This window comes from Anopheles marshallii, chromosome 3, assembly GCF_943734725.1.
Source record: "Anopheles marshallii chromosome 3, idAnoMarsDA_429_01, whole genome shotgun sequence".
In the NCBI taxonomy this organism is placed as follows: domain Eukaryota; kingdom Metazoa; phylum Arthropoda; class Insecta; order Diptera; family Culicidae; genus Anopheles; species Anopheles marshallii.
The window spans coordinates 26,960,357-26,978,641 of NC_071327.1; the positions used below are offsets into that span (position 1 = coordinate 26,960,357).

Here is an 18,285-nt window from a genome sequence, read left to right on the forward strand (position 1 = left end):
TTAAAAACCCATAAAAGATTATTTAGTATCGTTCATAGGTATGTTATATATTTTTTTGTTTTATTAAAAAAAGCATAAACTATCGTAACAATGTTGAGAATAATAATGCAGTATATATAATGCGTCACTTATATTCGACGATTAGTCTTTCTCTGGAGTGTTTGAAGAGAATGCAGAACGTTTCGTTGTCGCATGAGTCGTTGATAAGGTTCAATAATAGTATAAGCCATGTATATCAGACTAAATAATGGATCACATCCAAACATTAGAGGAAGAAAGAAAGCAAAACAAATAAAATGAATAGCAGGAAAGATAACAAGACGAGCCAGCTTTGCGAGCCCGAACGCATCTACTGCTTGTCCCGCACATAGTATGTGTGCTGTTTCGTGACCTTCGACAGCTTCATATTGTCGTGTACGGCGGCTGGACTGCGTCCTTCGTGTTGCTGGATGTACTGCACCTTGTAGGAGCTGGTTCCGTGGAACTTGTCATCGCCGAACGAGATGCTCGATGCATTCGCCTTCGTCGAGCTGCGCGTCACGTTCATGGCGGAGTGGTAATCACGGAGCGATTTCTGATTCGCAGCCGATGCGCTGGAGCTCGTGGTCACAGTACTGCTGCCGGCCAATCCCGTACCGGCCAGCGTCGGCGGTGGACAGGGCTGGCCCCGAACCGTACGGCTGCTGATCGTGCCGGTTTCGAGTGTTTTCGAGTAGTCCTGCATCCTTGACTCGACCGATTCTTTGCCCCGTCGGTGCAGCGAACTGTAGCTGGTGCGGTTCGTGGTCGAGTACATCGCACTGTCGTTCAGGTTGGAGATACTCTTGCGCTGGATCGAGCCGGATACGCTCATGCCTCCGGCCACTCCGTTGGCGGCGTGCTGTGTCGTGGTCGCGGTGGAAGTTTGTGCCGGTCGGCAGAGGATCGAGTTGTTGACGTTTTCTGACGATGCGAACGTGTTCTTGCGGTTGTAGTGCTGTTGTGACTGTGCATGACTGCTGCTCGACTCCGTTTTGCTGGACTTCATCACGTTCGATGCGGATGTTGCGGATGCTGTCTGCGATGACAGATGTTCCTGCAGCGAAGAGTGGTGAGCGTTCGAGGCGTTCTGTGTGGAAGCTTTGACCGCTCCGGTGGAGGCGTTGGTGTCGTTGGAATTGGCCATGTGCACCAGTTTGCCACCGATCAGCTTGGTGGTACTGCTCGTCTGCTGGCGTTTCGAGGAGCTACTATCTACTGTTGACTCTCCCAGTACTATGCTGGAGCTGCCCCGAGCGCCCGTACGTCCGGACGGCGATCCTGCGGATGCGGTTGTTGTTTCACCCGTACGAACTCCACGCTGCACAACCTTATCGCTAATCATAGTGCTGCTCGATTCAGATTTGCTCACTGCCGAACTAGAGGTGGATGCAGTGTGCGTGTGCATTTCCACCCCCGACACCTTGCTGTGATGCTGGTGGCGATCCACCTGATCGGACACCGACAGCTTACTAGCCCCATGTTCTGAACCGTGCTGATGTTGATCGCTACCCAAAGCCTTACTTTCCGTCTTGATCGTCTTCGTTACCCATTTTCCACCAATCAGTTTCTTCACTTGTGTCTCAGTTGTTTGACCAGATGAAGTTCGACCTGCGGACGTTGTCTGGGTACCGTTTCGTTGTCCCATCGAATGGCCGTTCGTGGCCTCGGCGTGAATGATATTGTTCGACGAGCGCATTTGGCTGTGCGACTTTGTGGTCGCACGACTTCCAATGGAACTGGAGGTCGCATCGTGAAGGACGCTGCTGGTGCCATGTGTACTGTGGGCGTTTGAAATACTTTCCATACCGTCAAATCCGGTTTTCTGCCTTTCAACGAAGCTTTTATCCGTCACAACTACACCATCGATCGCAAGCTTTTCGGTGGCCTGCTTCGAGGAAGCCGACTGGTCTGTCACGACCTTTCCATCGATGACGATCTTGCTGCTCGAAGACGAAACTTGAGAGCCTGTTACTTGCTCCCGCGTGTGATGATGTACTCCTTTAGGGCCACCATCAGATGGTGCAATTGTACCATTCGTATGCGTGTGGTGTGCATCTCCGTGCTGTAAATGATGCCGGGAGTCTTGGTGCACTTGAGTGCTGCTGCTATTAGACGAATGTTGCTGCATGGAGGAACTTGTCTGGTGAAGTTTCGAACTGGAGGATGATGATTTCACACTCTGGCTGTGACTTTGCTGCTGTGTCATTCCGCTGACAACCGTTTTCGCATTGACCGCGTGATGCTGGCTTTGATTGATTACCGATTCGGCAACATTTCGGTCCGAAACGTCTTGAATCGATTGCGTATGTTTCGTCGTGGATCGTTGCGAAGTGGTACGATCGCGTTCGTTGATGCTAGCTTCATTACGCTGCGCTCGGTTAATGGCAGTAGAACTAGAAACCTGCTCACTGGTATGGTGCTGCTGTTGTGTCTGGCTGTGCGTGAATGATTCCGATTCTGACCGGGTAGCATGATCATGTACCTCACTGGTTGTAATTTGTCGCCCGGTTGGTTGTTTCTTTTCGCCCTTCAGGATGGTTGTGACAGTTTGTGTGGTCACCAGCACGGTTCCATCAGCGATAGTTGGTTCTTGCACCTCTTTCAATACGGCTTCCTTTCGTTGTTTCAGTTCGTTGTATTCCTTGAATGTATTGTAGTCTCCTTCAATTTGCAGATTATCTTGAGGCTTAACCTGCTTCGGACGCTCGGCCGGACGGAACTGTGGCTTTTCTGGCTTTTCAAACTCACCCTCAGTGCGCAAGTTATCCTCCGGCCGTATTTGTTTGGGCCTCTCACCCGGTTTGAAAGTAGCCTTCTCTGGCCGTTCGAATGAACCCTCCGGTCGTAGGTTATCGTCATGTCTAATAGGTTTGGGGCGCTCACCGGGTCCGATCGGAGATTTTTGTGGACGTTCGAAGTCTCCCTCCGGACGAAGATTATCCTGAGGTTTGATTTGTTTCGGTCTGTCTGTTGGGCGATACTGTTGTTTCTCTGGAGTCACAAAATCTCCTTCTGGGCGGAGATTATCATCAGGCTTAATCGGTTTTGGACGTTCGCCTGCGACAAATACCGTTTTTTCTACTCTTTCGAAGGTTCCTTCTACTCGTAAATTATCTTCATGCTTGACAATCTGGGCACGTTCTGGTTTACCTACCGGGCTCGGTTTGGGCCGGTCAAAGTCTCCTTCTGGCTTCAAATTATCCTGTGGTTTCACTTGCTTTGGTCTTTCTGCAGGACGGTACTGAGGCTTCTCAGGCTTTTCGAAACTGCCTTCCGAACGTAAATTATCCTCAGGACGAATTTGCTTCGGACGCTCGGCTGGTCTGAACGGAGACTTTTCGGGACGTTCGAAGTCTCCTTCCGGACGTAGGTTATCATCATGTCGCACTGGCTTCGGACGCTCTCCAGGGCGATATTCCGGACGTTCAGGAGACTGGAACTCTCCTTCAGGACGAAGATTGTCCTCCGGCTTAATTTGCTTCGGACGCTCGGCCGGTCTGTACTGAGGCTTCTCAGGCTTCTGGAAGTCTCCTTCAGGTCTTAGGTTGTCCTCTGGCCGAACCTGTTTCGGACGCTCGGCTGGTCTGAACGGAGACTTTTCTGGACGTTCAAAGTCTCCTTCCGGACGAAGGTTATCATCATGACGCACCGGCTTAGGACGCTCTCCAGGGCGATATTCCGGACGCTCTGGAGTCTGGAACTCTCCCTCAGTGCGAAGGTTATCTTCGGGCTTAATCTGCTTCGGACGCTCGGCTGGTCTGAACGGAGACTTTTCGGGACGTTCGAAGTCTCCTTCCGGACGAAGGTTATCATCGGGACGTATGGGCCTCGGTCGCTCACCAGAAATGTATACCGTTTTCTCGGTGCGTTCAAAGTTGCCTTCCATGTAGAGATTATCTTCATGTCGAACGATTTGCGCTCTTTCAGCCTTTCCAACAATTGTAGGTTGAGGTCTTTCGAAATCGCCTTCTGGTTTGAGATTATCGTGTGGCCGTACTTGTTTTGGACGCTCAGCTGGTCTGTACTGAGGTTTCTCCGGCGTTTCGAAGTTTCCTTCAGGACGAAGATTGTCCTCGGGTCGTACCTGCTTCGGACGCTCGGCCGGTCTGTATTGAGGCTTCTCTGGAGTAGAAAACTCGCCCTCCGGACGAAGGTTGTCTTCCGGTTTAACCTGCTTCGGACGCTCGGCCGGTCGGAACGGAGTCTTCTCTGGACGTTCAAAGTTACCTTCCGGACGTAGGTTATCATCATGACGCACCGGCTTCGGACGCTCTCCAGGGCGATATTCCGGACGTTCAGGAGACTGGAACTCTCCTTCAGGACGAAGATTGTCCTCCGGCTTAATTTGCTTCGGACGCTCGGCCGGTCTGTACTGGGGCTTCTCAGGCTTCTCGAACTCTCCTTCAGGTCTTAGGTTGTCCTCTGGCCGAACCTGCTTCGGACGCTCGGCTGGTCTGAACGGAGACTTTTCTGGACGTTCAAAGTCTCCCTCCGGACGAAGGTTATCATCATGACGCACCGGCTTAGGACGCTCTCCAGGGCGATATTCCGGACGCTCTGGAGTCTGGAACTCTCCCTCAGTGCGAAGGTTATCTTCGGGCTTAATCTGCTTCGGACGCTCGGCTGGTCTGAACGGAGACTTTTCGGGACGTTCGAAGTCTCCTTCCGGACGAAGGTTATCATCGGGACGTATGGGCCTTGGTCGCTCACCAGAAATGTATACCGTTTTCTCGGTGCGTTCAAAGTTGCCTTCCATGTAGAGATTATCTTCATGTCGAACGATTTGCGCTCTTTCAGCCTTTCCAACAATTGTAGGTTGAGGTCTTTCGAAATCGCCTTCTGGTTTGAGATTATCTTGTGGCCGTACTTGTTTCGGACGCTCAGCTGGTCTGTACTGAGGTTTCTCCGGCGTTTCGAAGTTTCCTTCAGGACGAAGATTGTCCTCGGGTCGTACCTGCTTCGGACGCTCGGCCGGTCTGTATTGAGGCTTCTCTGGAGTAGAAAACTCGCCCTCCGGACGAAGGTTGTCTTCCGGTTTAACCTGCTTCGGACGCTCGGCCGGTCGGAACGGAGTCTTCTCTGGACGTTCAAAGTTGCCTTCCGGACGTAGGTTATCATCATGACGCACCGGCTTCGGACGCTCTCCAGGGCGATATTCCGGACGTTCAGGAGACTGGAACTCTCCTTCAGGACGAAGATTGTCCTCCGGCTTAATTTGCTTCGGACGCTCGGCCGGTCTGTACTGGGGCTTCTCAGGCTTCTGGAAGTCTCCTTCAGGTCTTAGGTTGTCCTCTGGCCGAACCTGCTTCGGACGCTCGGCTGGTCTGAACGGAGACTTTTCTGGACGTTCGAAGTCTCCTTCCGGACGAAGGTTATCATCATGACGCACCGGCTTAGGACGCTCTCCAGGGCGATATTCCGGACGCTCTGGAGTCTGGAACTCTCCCTCAGTGCGAAGGTTATCTTCGGGCTTAATCTGCTTCGGACGCTCGGCCGGTCGGAATGGAGACTTTTCGGGACGTTCGAAGTCTCCTTCCGGACGAAGGTTATCATCGGGACGTATGGGCCTCGGTCGCTCACCAGAAATGTATACCGTTTTCTCGGTGCGTTCAAAGTTGCCTTCCATGTAGAGATTATCTTCATGTCGAACGATTTGCGCTCTTTCAGCCTTTCCAACAATTGTGGGTTGAGGTCTTTCGAAATCGCCTTCTGGTTTGAGATTATCTTGTGGCCGTACTTGTTTCGGACGCTCAGCTGGTCTGTACTGAGGTTTCTCCGGCGTTTCGAAGTTTCCTTCAGGACGAAGATTGTCCTCGGGTCGTACCTGCTTCGGACGCTCGGCCGGTCTGTATTGAGGCTTCTCTGGAGTAGAAAACTCGCCCTCCGGACGAAGGTTGTCTTCCGGTTTAACCTGCTTCGGACGCTCGGCCGGTCGGAACGGAGTCTTCTCTGGACGTTCAAAGTTGCCTTCCGGACGTAGGTTATCATCGTGACGCACCGGCTTCGGACGCTCTCCAGGGCGATATTCCGGACGTTCAGGAGACTGGAACTCTCCTTCAGGACGAAGATTGTCCTCCGGCTTAATTTGCTTCGGACGCTCGGCCGGTCTGTACTGGGGCTTCTCAGGCTTCTGGAAGTCTCCTTCAGGTCTTAGGTTGTCCTCTGGCCGAACCTGCTTCGGACGCTCGGCTGGTCTGAACGGAGACTTTTCTGGACGTTCGAAGTCTCCTTCCGGACGAAGGTTATCATCATGACGCACCGGCTTAGGACGCTCTCCAGGGCGATATTCCGGACGCTCTGGAGTCTGGAACTCTCCCTCAGTGCGAAGGTTATCTTCGGGCTTAATCTGCTTCGGACGCTCGGCCGGTCGGAATGGAGACTTTTCGGGACGTTCGAAGTCTCCTTCCGGACGAAGGTTATCATCGGGACGTATGGGCCTCGGTCGCTCACCAGAAATGTATACCGTTTTCTCGGTGCGTTCAAAGTTGCCTTCCATGTAGAGATTATCTTCATGTCGAACGATTTGCGCTCTTTCAGCCTTTCCAACAATTGTAGGTTGAGGTCTTTCGAAATCGCCTTCTGGTTTGAGATTATCTTGTGGCCGTACTTGTTTCGGACGCTCAGCTGGTCTGTACTGAGGTTTCTCCGGCGTTTCGAAGTTTCCTTCAGGACGAAGATTGTCCTCGGGTCGTACCTGCTTCGGACGCTCGGCCGGTCTGTATTGAGGCTTCTCTGGAGTAGAAAACTCGCCCTCCGGACGAAGGTTGTCTTCCGGTTTAACCTGCTTCGGACGCTCGGCCGGTCGGAACGGAGTCTTCTCTGGACGTTCAAAGTTACCTTCCGGACGTAGGTTATCATCATGACGCACCGGCTTCGGACGCTCTCCAGGGCGATATTCCGGACGTTCAGGAGACTGGAACTCTCCTTCAGGACGAAGATTGTCCTCCGGCTTAATTTGCTTCGGACGCTCGGCCGGTCTGTACTGAGGCTTCTCAGGCTTCTCGAACTCTCCTTCAGGTCTTAGGTTGTCCTCTGGCCGAACCTGCTTCGGACGCTCGGCTGGTCTGAACGGAGACTTTTCTGGACGTTCGAAGTCTCCCTCTGGACGAAGGTTATCATCATGACGCACCGGCTTAGGACGCTCTCCAGGGCGATATTCCGGACGCTCTGGAGTCTGGAACTCTCCCTCAGTGCGAAGGTTATCTTCGGGCTTAATCTGCTTCGGACGCTCGGCCGGTCTGTACTGGGGCTTCTCAGGCTTCTGGAAGTCTCCTTCAGGTCTTAGGTTGTCCTCTGGCCGAACCTGCTTCGGACGCTCGGCTGGTCTGAACGGAGACTTTTCTGGACGTTCGAAGTCTCCCTCTGGACGAAGGTTATCATCATGACGCACCGGCTTAGGACGCTCTCCAGGGCGATATTCCGGACGCTCTGGAGTCTGGAACTCTCCCTCAGTGCGAAGGTTATCTTCGGGCTTAATCTGCTTCGGACGCTCGGCTGGTCTGAACGGAGACTTTTCGGGACGTTCGAAGTCTCCTTCCGGACGAAGGTTATCATCGGGACGTATGGGCCTCGGTCGCTCACCAGAAATGTATACCGTTTTCTCGGTGCGTTCAAAGTTGCCTTCCATGTAGAGATTATCTTCATGTCGAACGATTTGCGCTCTTTCAGCCTTTCCAACAATTGTGGGTTGAGGTCTTTCGAAATCGCCTTCTGGTTTGAGATTATCTTGTGGCCGTACTTGTTTCGGACGCTCAGCTGGTCTGTACTGAGGTTTCTCCGGCGTTTCGAAGTCTCCTTCAGGTCTGAGATTATCCTCGGGTCGTACCTGCTTCGGACGCTCGGCCGGTCTGTATTGAGGCTTCTCTGGAGTAGAAAACTCGCCCTCCGGACGAAGGTTGTCTTCCGGTTTAACCTGCTTCGGACGCTCGGCCGGTCGGAACGGAGTCTTCTCTGGACGTTCAAAGTTACCTTCCGGACGTAGGTTATCATCATGACGCACCGGCTTCGGACGCTCTCCAGGGCGATATTCCGGACGTTCAGGAGACTGGAACTCTCCTTCAGGACGAAGATTGTCCTCCGGCTTAATTTGCTTCGGACGCTCGGCCGGTCTGTACTGAGGCTTCTCAGGCTTCTGGAAGTCTCCTTCAGGTCTTAGGTTGTCCTCTGGCCGAACCTGTTTCGGACGCTCGGCTGGTCTGAACGGAGACTTTTCTGGACGTTCAAAGTCTCCTTCCGGACGAAGGTTATCATCATGACGCACCGGCTTAGGACGCTCTCCAGGGCGATATTCCGGACGCTCTGGAGTCTGGAACTCTCCCTCAGTGCGAAGGTTATCTTCGGGCTTAATCTGCTTCGGACGCTCGGCTGGTCTGAACGGAGACTTTTCGGGACGTTCGAAGTCTCCTTCCGGACGAAGGTTATCATCGGGACGTATGGGCCTCGGTCGCTCACCAGAAATGTATACCGTTTTCTCGGTGCGTTCAAAGTTGCCTTCCATGTAGAGATTATCTTCATGTCGAACGATTTGCGCTCTTTCAGCCTTTCCAACAATTGTAGGTTGAGGTCTTTCGAAATCGCCTTCTGGTTTGAGATTATCGTGTGGCCGTACTTGTTTTGGACGCTCAGCTGGTCTGTACTGAGGTTTCTCCGGCGTTTCGAAGTTTCCTTCAGGACGAAGATTGTCCTCGGGTCGTACCTGCTTCGGACGCTCGGCCGGTCTGTATTGAGGCTTCTCTGGAGTAGAAAACTCGCCCTCCGGACGAAGGTTGTCTTCCGGTTTAACCTGCTTCGGACGCTCGGCCGGTCGGAACGGAGTCTTCTCTGGACGTTCAAAGTTGCCTTCCGGACGTAGGTTATCATCATGACGCACCGGCTTCGGACGCTCTCCAGGGCGATATTCCGGACGTTCAGGAGACTGGAACTCTCCTTCAGGACGAAGATTGTCCTCCGGCTTAATTTGCTTCGGACGCTCGGCCGGTCTGTACTGAGGCTTCTCAGGCTTCTGGAAGTCTCCTTCAGGTCTTAGGTTGTCCTCTGGCCGAACCTGCTTCGGACGCTCGGCTGGTCTGAACGGAGACTTTTCTGGACGTTCGAAGTCTCCTTCCGGACGAAGGTTATCATCATGACGCACCGGCTTAGGACGCTCTCCAGGGCGATATTCCGGACGCTCTGGAGTCTGGAACTCTCCCTCAGTGCGAAGGTTATCTTCGGGCTTAATCTGCTTCGGACGCTCGGCTGGTCTGAACGGAGACTTTTCGGGACGTTCGAAGTCTCCTTCCGGACGAAGGTTATCATCGGGACGTATGGGCCTCGGTCGCTCACCAGAAATGTATACCGTTTTCTCGGTGCGTTCAAAGTTGCCTTCCATGTAGAGATTATCTTCATGTCGAACGATTTGCGCTCTTTCAGCCTTTCCAACAATTGTGGGTTGAGGTCTTTCGAAATCGCCTTCTGGTTTGAGATTATCTTGTGGCCGTACTTGTTTCGGACGCTCAGCTGGTCTGTACTGAGGTTTCTCCGGCGTTTCGAAGTCTCCTTCAGGTCTGAGATTATCCTCGGGTCGTACCTGCTTCGGACGCTCGGCCGGTCTGTATTGAGGCTTCTCTGGAGTAGAAAACTCGCCCTCCGGACGAAGGTTGTCTTCCGGTTTAACCTGCTTCGGACGCTCGGCCGCTCGGAATGGAGTCTTCTCTGGACGTTCAAAGTTGCCTTCCGGACGAAGGTTATCATCATGACGCACCGGCTTCGGACGCTCTCCAGGGCGATATTCCGGACGTTCAGGAGACTGGAACTCTCCTTCAGGACGAAGATTGTCCTCCGGCTTAATTTGCTTCGGACGCTCGGCCGGTATGTACTGAGGCTTTTCAGGCTTCTCGAACTCTCCTTCAGGTCTTAGGTTGTCCTCTGGCCGAACCTGCTTCGGACGCTCGGCTGGTCTGAACGGAGACTTTTCTGGACGTTCGAAGTCTCCTTCCGGACGAAGGTTATCATCATGACGCACTGGCTTAGGACGCTCTCCAGGGCGATATTCCGGACGTTCAGGCGACTGGAACTCCCCTTCAGGACGAAGATTGTCCTCCGGTTTGATTTGTTTCGGACGCTCAGATGGTCTGTACTGAGGCTTCTCAGGCTTCTGGAAATCTCCTTCAGGTCTGAGATTATCTTCGGGCCGAATCTGCTTCGGACGCTCGGCCGGTCGGAATGGCGCCTTCTCAGGACGTTCGAAGTCTCCCTCTGGACGTAGGTTATCATCATGACGCACCGGCTTAGGACGCTCTCCAGGGCGATATTCCGGACGCTCGGGAGACTGGAACGCTCCCTCGGTACGTAGATTGTCCTCCGGTTTGATTTGCTTCGGACGTTCGGCCGGTCTGTACTGCAACTTTTCTGGAGTAGAGAACTCGCCCTCGGGACGTAGGTTATCATCATGTCTTATAGGTTTTACTCGTTCCCCTGGGACATAACCCACTCGCTCGGGTACCATAAAATCTCCCTCTGGTTTAAGGTTATCTTCATGCTTGATAGGCTTCGGTCGCACATAATCGGCTTTCAGCTTTGCGATATCAAGTTTTTCAAAATCTTCTTTAGTCCATGTTAGTCTTCGATCAGATGCTTCCTGCGTGGTACTACTTCGTTCAATTGTATACGATTCTCGGCGATTTAAATGATCTTCTGCATCTTCTATAGTCCATGTTCCTCTGCGTCCGGAAGACTTTTGCGCACTGAGCTCCGATGTGAAATTTTCTAAAAGTATGGGTAACACAAATAAACACATGTTACATGGTACACCTTTATGCACTTGCTACTCGTTGTTCATACCTTGATGGTAAAAATTTTCCGAATTGCTCATGGCAGAGTACTTTGATGATTTGGTTTGAGTCGTTGTATTTCCTCCACCGCAGTTGTAGCAATTATGACGCCTGTAAAGATTCCATTTCATTAGACGTTATATGTTTCAATACATTTAAATAAAAACAGCCCAATTAGTCATTGTCTAATAGTTATCAGTTTGTTACTTGGTAGTTGCAAAAAATTCCGCATTATTGCATCGTAAGCCTTGGCTACGGGTATCAGATTCAAATTAAACTTTAATCCCAAACCAACGATGTGTAATATGAAAAAAATGCTAAATTATAGTAACAATTATAAATCAGAATAGTACATTAAAGACATCAAAATGATTAAAAGAACAAAAATCTATAATAGTAATTAAAATACAATCACTATTATTAAATTGACCGGTAGTAGTTGAGGTGATCATAACACTTCCTCCACATAAGCGGTTGGGCACATAAAGGGTGAGAGAATTCATAGCAAGCAACCACCATAAAAACAAACAGCGGTGGAAGGGGCAAACCAAAACAAACTAAATAAATAACGCCCAGCATTGCAGCCGAGGGTGCCGGCGTTGATCGCACAACCACCACCAACACCACCACCAGCATAGATCTCGATCCACTCGTGGCAAAGCAGCGCTGATGATGTCATCGGGTGACCGCGTAGGTTGATTGTAAACGAGCATAAATTGAACGACGGTGACCAAACGAACCGCGAACACGCTCGGCTCGGTGATCTTGCCAATTGACCATTTAAGGTCTACACACGGTCGACGACAATGATTGCGACGGTATGAAAGCGAGAAGCAGCGAGCACAGACACACCACAATGCTGTCACTGTGGGTTGAAGATTTTTTGTATTTATAGCGAGTAGAGATTGTCGAGGATCGTGTTGTTGCATTTACCACTTCCGATTCGTTAAAAGTTTGAAGGACATGCAACGTACGTTAGTAGGTGGTTTGGTACACCGTGTCAGACTTCGCAATTAGACGAGGTTGGGAATATGGGACTCGCCTACACACTACCAAACAGTTCAACTTACCCACAGGTACAGATTTCACAGATGCACTGCTCCTGTATGGTTTGTTCGTCCTTGCGCTTGGTGCTTTTGCTGGTCTGGGTTCGTTTTTCATCACTCAAATCGCTTACTTCCTTGATCGTCACTCGATCCTGCGAAAACAAACATGGTTAGTGCGTTAAAGTTCCCTTGGGTGTTCCTTTAGCTTGTGCAAACTTACCACCATATCCATGGATTTAAGGTTTTTGGTTCGTTCCGATTCATCCAACTCCGAGCGTCCGGAACTCTCCTCGAGGAAGGTGATCTTTTCCAGCACATCGATATGCTTCTTCTGATCGATCGTTTTCCATTGTTTGGTTTTCGCATCGTAGACCTACAAATCAAAAGATTGATATAGTCAACCATCCTGGTGCAGTGGCCTGGGTGGAGAGAATCCCCTGCCGTAGCAATGCCTAACACTCGATAGCAAATTTACCCACCTTCGTCATTTGAATCGTGGTGGTAATGTTGGCCAGTTCCGGTCGCTCCACCTCGAGCTCCTGTACGATCTCCACCGGTATGTCGGTAGTTACATCCTTCTCAAGGATCGTCTTTTGATCGACCAGCTCCCAACGCTTGAGCTTGGGGTTGAAAATTTTCGCCTCAAACGAAGTCTTAGTGACGTTCGTTACATCGTCTTGCAGATCAGCCGTCACGATGTCTTTCGGCACAATTTTCTCATCAATCAAGTTCAATCGACGGCCATGCTCGTCGTAGATCTTGCGCTTCAGAATGGCGGCATTAGACTCGCGCTGTTCACGATACTCCGACGTCTTCCGGCGGGAGCGGCTTTCTTCGTCCATTTGAGCGTAGTGCGAGGCCGTTTCGATCGTTTTCGTCGATTCGGAATGTTGCTGCCGTTGTTCAGCCTGGCTGGCCGATTCCGTGATCAGCTGTGTGCTCTGGATGGTATTGGCTAGTGAGTCGTGCGCCGACGATAGACTTGCTACCGTATGGGCAGATTCGGTTTTCATGAGCATATTGTTGGAATGCTGTCCAGTTGCGGAATCATGCTGCACGGAATAGTTGTCCAGTGTCGTTGAATCGATAACTGAATCCTTAGCCGTAGAGGACATCCCGCCCTTGGAGGAGGTTACATTTTGTGCCCGTTTTGTGGATGAACTCGACATGATGTCGTGGGATGACTTTTGCTCGACACCTTCGGTAGTATGGAAAGACGAGGAACTGTAACCTTGTGCAGCTTGATACGATGACGAGGTGCTCGTGAGCAGATTGCCTGCAGCATCGTACATCGTCTGGCTTTGGCCGCCGACAAGCTGACGAGGTTTTCCATCCTTGTCCCCAAGCTTCCCCGTTGACGGTTTTAAGTCAACACCTCCGGAACTTTGGAAAGACGACGTACTGTAGCCCTGCGCAGCCTGATACGAAGCAGATGTGCTTGTGATCTGATTGCCGGCCGCATCGTACGAGATTTTGGTCGTCGGTGCTTGACTCTGAGCCGTAGAGAAACTTTGGCTGTCAACTTGCTGGCGAGTCTTGCCGTCTGCATCCACGAGCTGGAATGATTTCTGATCGAACGTGGAATGATCGGGCAGGCGTTGTACGGCCGATGGCTGCTTTCCATCGACGGACAGCACACCGTTCTGTCGCCCAGCACCGGTAGACATCGAAGACTTCACGTTTTCACCAAGCGCGGACGATTGGAATGTTTCCGATACGGACTGGGCCGTCTTGCTCTGAGCGGTGGACATTGATTGGCTAGAGCTGGTAGCAGACGTGCGGGTGCTTTTGCTCGACTTGGACTCAGTCGTTTGCGAACTGGAGATTGCACTGGATTCGGACACACTCTGCTCACTATGCACCGCACTGTGTGATGACTGCTGGTGTTGTTCTTTCTTCTCTATGGCACTGCTACTTTGCATGACTTTGCTGCTAGTGCTGCTGGTAACACTGCTTAGCGCACTGCTATCAAGAGCCATTTTCGAGATCTCGATCTTGCTGGGACCGATGGCCGATATCACTTGGTGACTAGCGTCACCGGACACACTCGACACGGTGGTACGACCTCCGGCCACACTGTCACTGACGAACGATTCCTTCCGTTCACTGGCACCACCGCCCACCCGCACGGTTTTCTGTGTTACCTTCGCTGGTAGCTCCAGTCCGGCCGATGCACCAATCAATGCCGTCGTACCGATCGTATCACTCGCGATATGATGTATCTCTTCGATGATGTTATCGATCTGTTTCGACTTGCTCGCCTCACTACGCATACTGCTGACGGAGCTGAACTTTTGTCCATCTGTTTTGGAGCTTCGTTCACGCACTTCACTCGCACGACCTTCGGTGGTGGACTTTTGGAATTTATCCGCGCTGGACTGCATCTTCGTCGTGGACGACGACGTGGACGATTGCTGGAACGTGGAACTGCTGTTCGTCGATGAGCTGACGGCCATCGTTTCCAGTGGCATCGCAACCGTACCGTGATCCACGGTCACCGTTGTCACCGTCTGCTGTCCGGTACGCTCCGAGTCTAGCAGACTCTGAGTTTTCAGCTTCGTCTGCTTATCCCGATTATTCAATCCCATTTTTCTGCTGTGTTTTGCACTGTGCCACACACCGAGACCGACTGCCACGCACAAATTCTTCACTCAACGCGGTATTGTGAATGAATTCTTTTATTAAAACTTATTTTTTTCTAAAGTAATTTTCACACTGTACACTAATTTATCACCTCGTTGATAGGGTGACGGCACCGGTACGCACGGATCGTGGCCAGTTAACGCGATAGAACCACTTTTAAAACCATCTGCATGCGTACGACATGCGTTGACACACTTTGCCCGATGAGGTAATCACGTTTGGCTCGGCAAGCGATGGGGATCGCGCAGGGCACACCGCACAGGGTCACTAGATCGACGACTCACTGGCACCGGGTTGCACGAACGGACTGAACGACGGCGAGATGCACAGCAGTGCTTATGAGCGAACGAACACAACCCCCACACCTATACACGGGCACACACGTAAACCGCCACCCCAAACGGTCGTCCGTCGGTCGGGTTGGGGATGCTTTTCCACGCTCACTACACCCCTTTGACACGATCTCTAGGGTTGTTTTTTTCTTCTTTCACTGTTTTTTTATTGCTTTACAATGCGTATACACCACCGGTACTGTGAGATAAAGAGTGAGAGCAAGAGAGTAAGCTTACGCCTGCGCGAGAAGCAGCCGGTTTTTTTTTTGTTGGTTGTGTATATATTCGTGTTTTTTTGCCCCCCCCGTTCAGCACACGGCAACCTTCTGCACAATTTAAAAAAAAACACACACACACACAAACCGGGGACTGAGAAGAGATCACTTGCTTACTGCTCGACGGACAGGATGGAACTGAGTTCGGCGCCGGTTTGTTCCATGAATTAAGTATTATGAAAAGCCGTCCACCACGACCGACAGCGACGCCTACGTGTGTGTCGCGCACCAACCCGCGCGAAAGATGACGCGCACCGTACCGAAAGCCCACCGCGAACGAACGTGTGCGTGGTTTTAACGCGCACAGCAATCAGGCACCCGGGGAATCAACCTCTGCCACCCGGGTGGTGTGGCGTTGCGATTTCGAAAAGGGCAACCCGCGACAGGGTGCAACCACCGGGAGATCTTCGAACGGAAGTGGTCAGAAGTTGGAGTGGCTGGCTTGGCTGATGGAACGTTGGAATGACCAAAGAACAATGACTCTATTTTTAATCCCGTTGCGCAAATGCTCCCTACATTCCATTCCTGCGGGACACATTGCCGTTGGCCCTCGTAAACATCGCTTAAACCACTCAGCGCCCTTTAATTTCCGATTCTTCCGCTTACCGCAGCGAATACCAAATTTAGAAACAGAATCAGCTCAATCCGCCGTGATTCATTCCGGCCGCAGCCAAGTGCGTGCGGGCAAACGTTACAGCCAAGTCACCAGATCGCACGAAGGCGACATTCGGTACCACCTTCTGTTCCAAGAAATGTAAGCTACAAAAAGACACCAACCAACCACCTTCGCACAGCTACTCAGACACTACAATCTCCGGCTGGCAATATTCGGCCTACGCCATCGAAATAAAGCAATACACACTTTTTCACCATCGCCCACAAACAGATCGACCGTGCGGTTGGGTGACACTGGTACCACTTCCAGTTGGAGTGGAGAGATTTGTCGGATTTTGGTGTTTTGCCGGAAAAGGAAGCTCTCGGTGTTGCCTAAAATCGGGCAAACATGATATCAGATCCATTTTCGTGGCGAGTAATAACGATTTCTGCTGTTGTTGTTCGGACGAATGGCCCAAGCGGTACATCTTGTCGATATGGCCATTTTTGGACATTGTGATGCAGTGATCTTCACCGTCCAGCTAGGAAGAGTTATCGCCTGTGAGATCATATTTATAGAGGTGATTCTATTGGGTATTTTTAACTTATTATACTTCCTGCAGTCTTTAGACACTAGTTTGGGTAGAGACTTGAACTATTCTTGGCAAGAACTCCAATTCATTCATAAGGAGAAGGGTGATCTTGTTGGAATTTGAATTCTTGAGACTTAAACTATTCTTGGAAAGAACTCTAATTCTTTCATAAGGAGAAAGGAGATCTTGTTGGAATTTAAATTCAAAACACACCAATTTTCAACTAATGGCAACATCTCTACTAAAAGACGGAATTCTTCGCCTTTTCTCCAAAGAACCTCGCGACGTATTTCAAGTGCTCATCCCTCCAATACATTGTAAAGCACGTGCTTCCAGTAGTGCTATTAGCTTATCTGCTGCTCATCGGCACTGATTGCTTCCAAAGTGCATGATTGCAGTGTTTAAACAAAATGGTAGCAACAACAGTACTCGCACTACCACTCCCGGTAGGCCCTGAAACTTCTAATTGATAGCCTAGCGGTAGCAGATTATACAAGTGCCATCTTCCTCCTATCAGGTGTGAACAAGTGTCAAGTGCCTATAAAATTATTTGTCACCGAAAAGGACAATGTACTTGTACACCTGTACTTGGTTATTTCATTGTTTTTATAGATAATCGAGAAGAGTTTCCCTCACACAGAATTCAACTCTCTTTCCTTAAAATGGGTTTGCTATTTTTCACCGTTTCTTGCTCAACTAATGCGACAATATATTTCACATAACCTAAAGACGTACGTTTTATCGAAGATATTTATAGAGATCGCGATATTAAGACCCTAAACGTTATATCAAATTGATAAAAAAACACCTATTTCTACGCACCGATAAACGAGCACTAGGGCGTGGTGGTGTTTCGATCCACCGATGTTTTTCCTCGCCGTGGAAGGAATGTGAAAATAAAACATACTTTCCGCTGACAATCAACTGCTGTCGTTGTCGTGTGGTTGGCGAGCGAAAATTACGACCCTCGCTTGATGCGTCCAATATGTTCACCGGGATTGGTGTGGCCGCATAAATTCATTGTAGCTGCTAACTTGCGATGTTCGTTGAAGAATCCCCCTGGTGTTCGTCTGATAAAACCTTGGCTCGTTACCAGCACTTAGCAAAACCCACCACACAAACACAACGTATGCTTAGATAAACAAACTGACCAGCAGTGCCGAATTTTCAACACTTCAAACTGACCCCCAAGGTTACCTCTGTTTCGAACCACACGGTGTGCACTACAGTGGGACCTACTTGCCACCCGTGAAGGTGTCGACCACTTATCAACCGACTACAAAGTTGTGGTCTATGAAATTCGGTGTACAATTGTGTGCATCAAACGACACATTACCGCGGAGGTGCCTTTGGAATTGGAACTGTGGATGAAAAACTGCATTCTAAAGTAATGGGTTACACGCGACTTTATCATTACCGATGCAAAGGGTTTGGGTTGGATTAGTAGAGGCAGCAGCGTTTGAGCGGTTGCACGCGTATTGTGGAAGGGTGAGGCTATAGTTGAAAAGAGGCGTTGGATTGTATCTAGCGGGGCTTGTAGCGCTTATCAGTGCAATTGCATCGGACCGACACGGCATTCCACAACAACCTTGACGATGAGCGCAAATAGATGTTTGTTGGGAATTCTCGCCTCACACAGCTAGCACCTGATTAGTGCACGATATACGTATTACCGTGTCATAGAAATGATCTACACATTACTTTAAGCTACGTAATCTATGAAAAAAAAAATAAAAAGTTGATATTTTGTATATCTCTCGATCAAAATGTGTATGTTGTCGTTGTTAAAAGGTGTTATTTAATCAAATTCTCCAATAATTTCTTTCGGTGGAACTCAATTCCGTGGAAGACTTGGAGTTGTTGCACAATATATCATATCTTTTAACTTTTTCTGTGATCTTATCAGGTTAATAAAGGTAGAATGAGGGCAAAACATGCAATTTAAAGGAAATCTGTTATACCAATATAAGATA

At 50.3% G+C, this 18,285-nt stretch overlaps 1 protein-coding gene across 1 annotated transcript; it reads right to left on the reverse strand.

Moving 5' to 3' along the window:
• Positions 1 to 349: 349 nt before the first annotated feature.
• Positions 350 to 14,463, reverse strand: LOC128711742 (titin). The gene is made up of 11 exons (XM_053806627.1): positions 12,355 to 14,463; positions 12,096 to 12,248; positions 11,900 to 12,027; positions 10,840 to 10,940; positions 9,935 to 10,764; positions 8,195 to 9,238; positions 7,325 to 8,110; positions 5,324 to 6,802; positions 4,284 to 5,062; positions 3,664 to 3,848; positions 350 to 3,402 (listed from the first exon to the last, which is right to left on the reverse strand). Exons 1-11 carry the CDS (start codon positions 14,461 to 14,463, stop codon positions 350 to 352), a joined length of 10,647 nt encoding a protein of 3,548 aa, XP_053662602.1.
• Positions 14,464 to 18,285: the final 3,822 nt, after the last annotated feature.

Bases quoted from the DNA above. Each gene is read 5' to 3' on its own strand.
- LOC128711742 (XM_053806627.1), bottom strand. From the start codon at position 14,463: ATGGGATTGAATAATCGGGATAAGCAGACGAAGCTGAAAACTCAGAGT. The intron at 12,249-12,354 runs GTGGGTAAATTT...TTTGATTTGTAG, and splicing joins CCACGATTCAAATGACGAAG to GTCTACGATGCGAAAACCAA. The intron at 3,849-4,283 runs GCCGGTGCGTCA...TGAGCGACCGAG, and splicing joins CGCCCTGGAGAGCGTCCGAA to GCCCATACGTCCCGATGATA.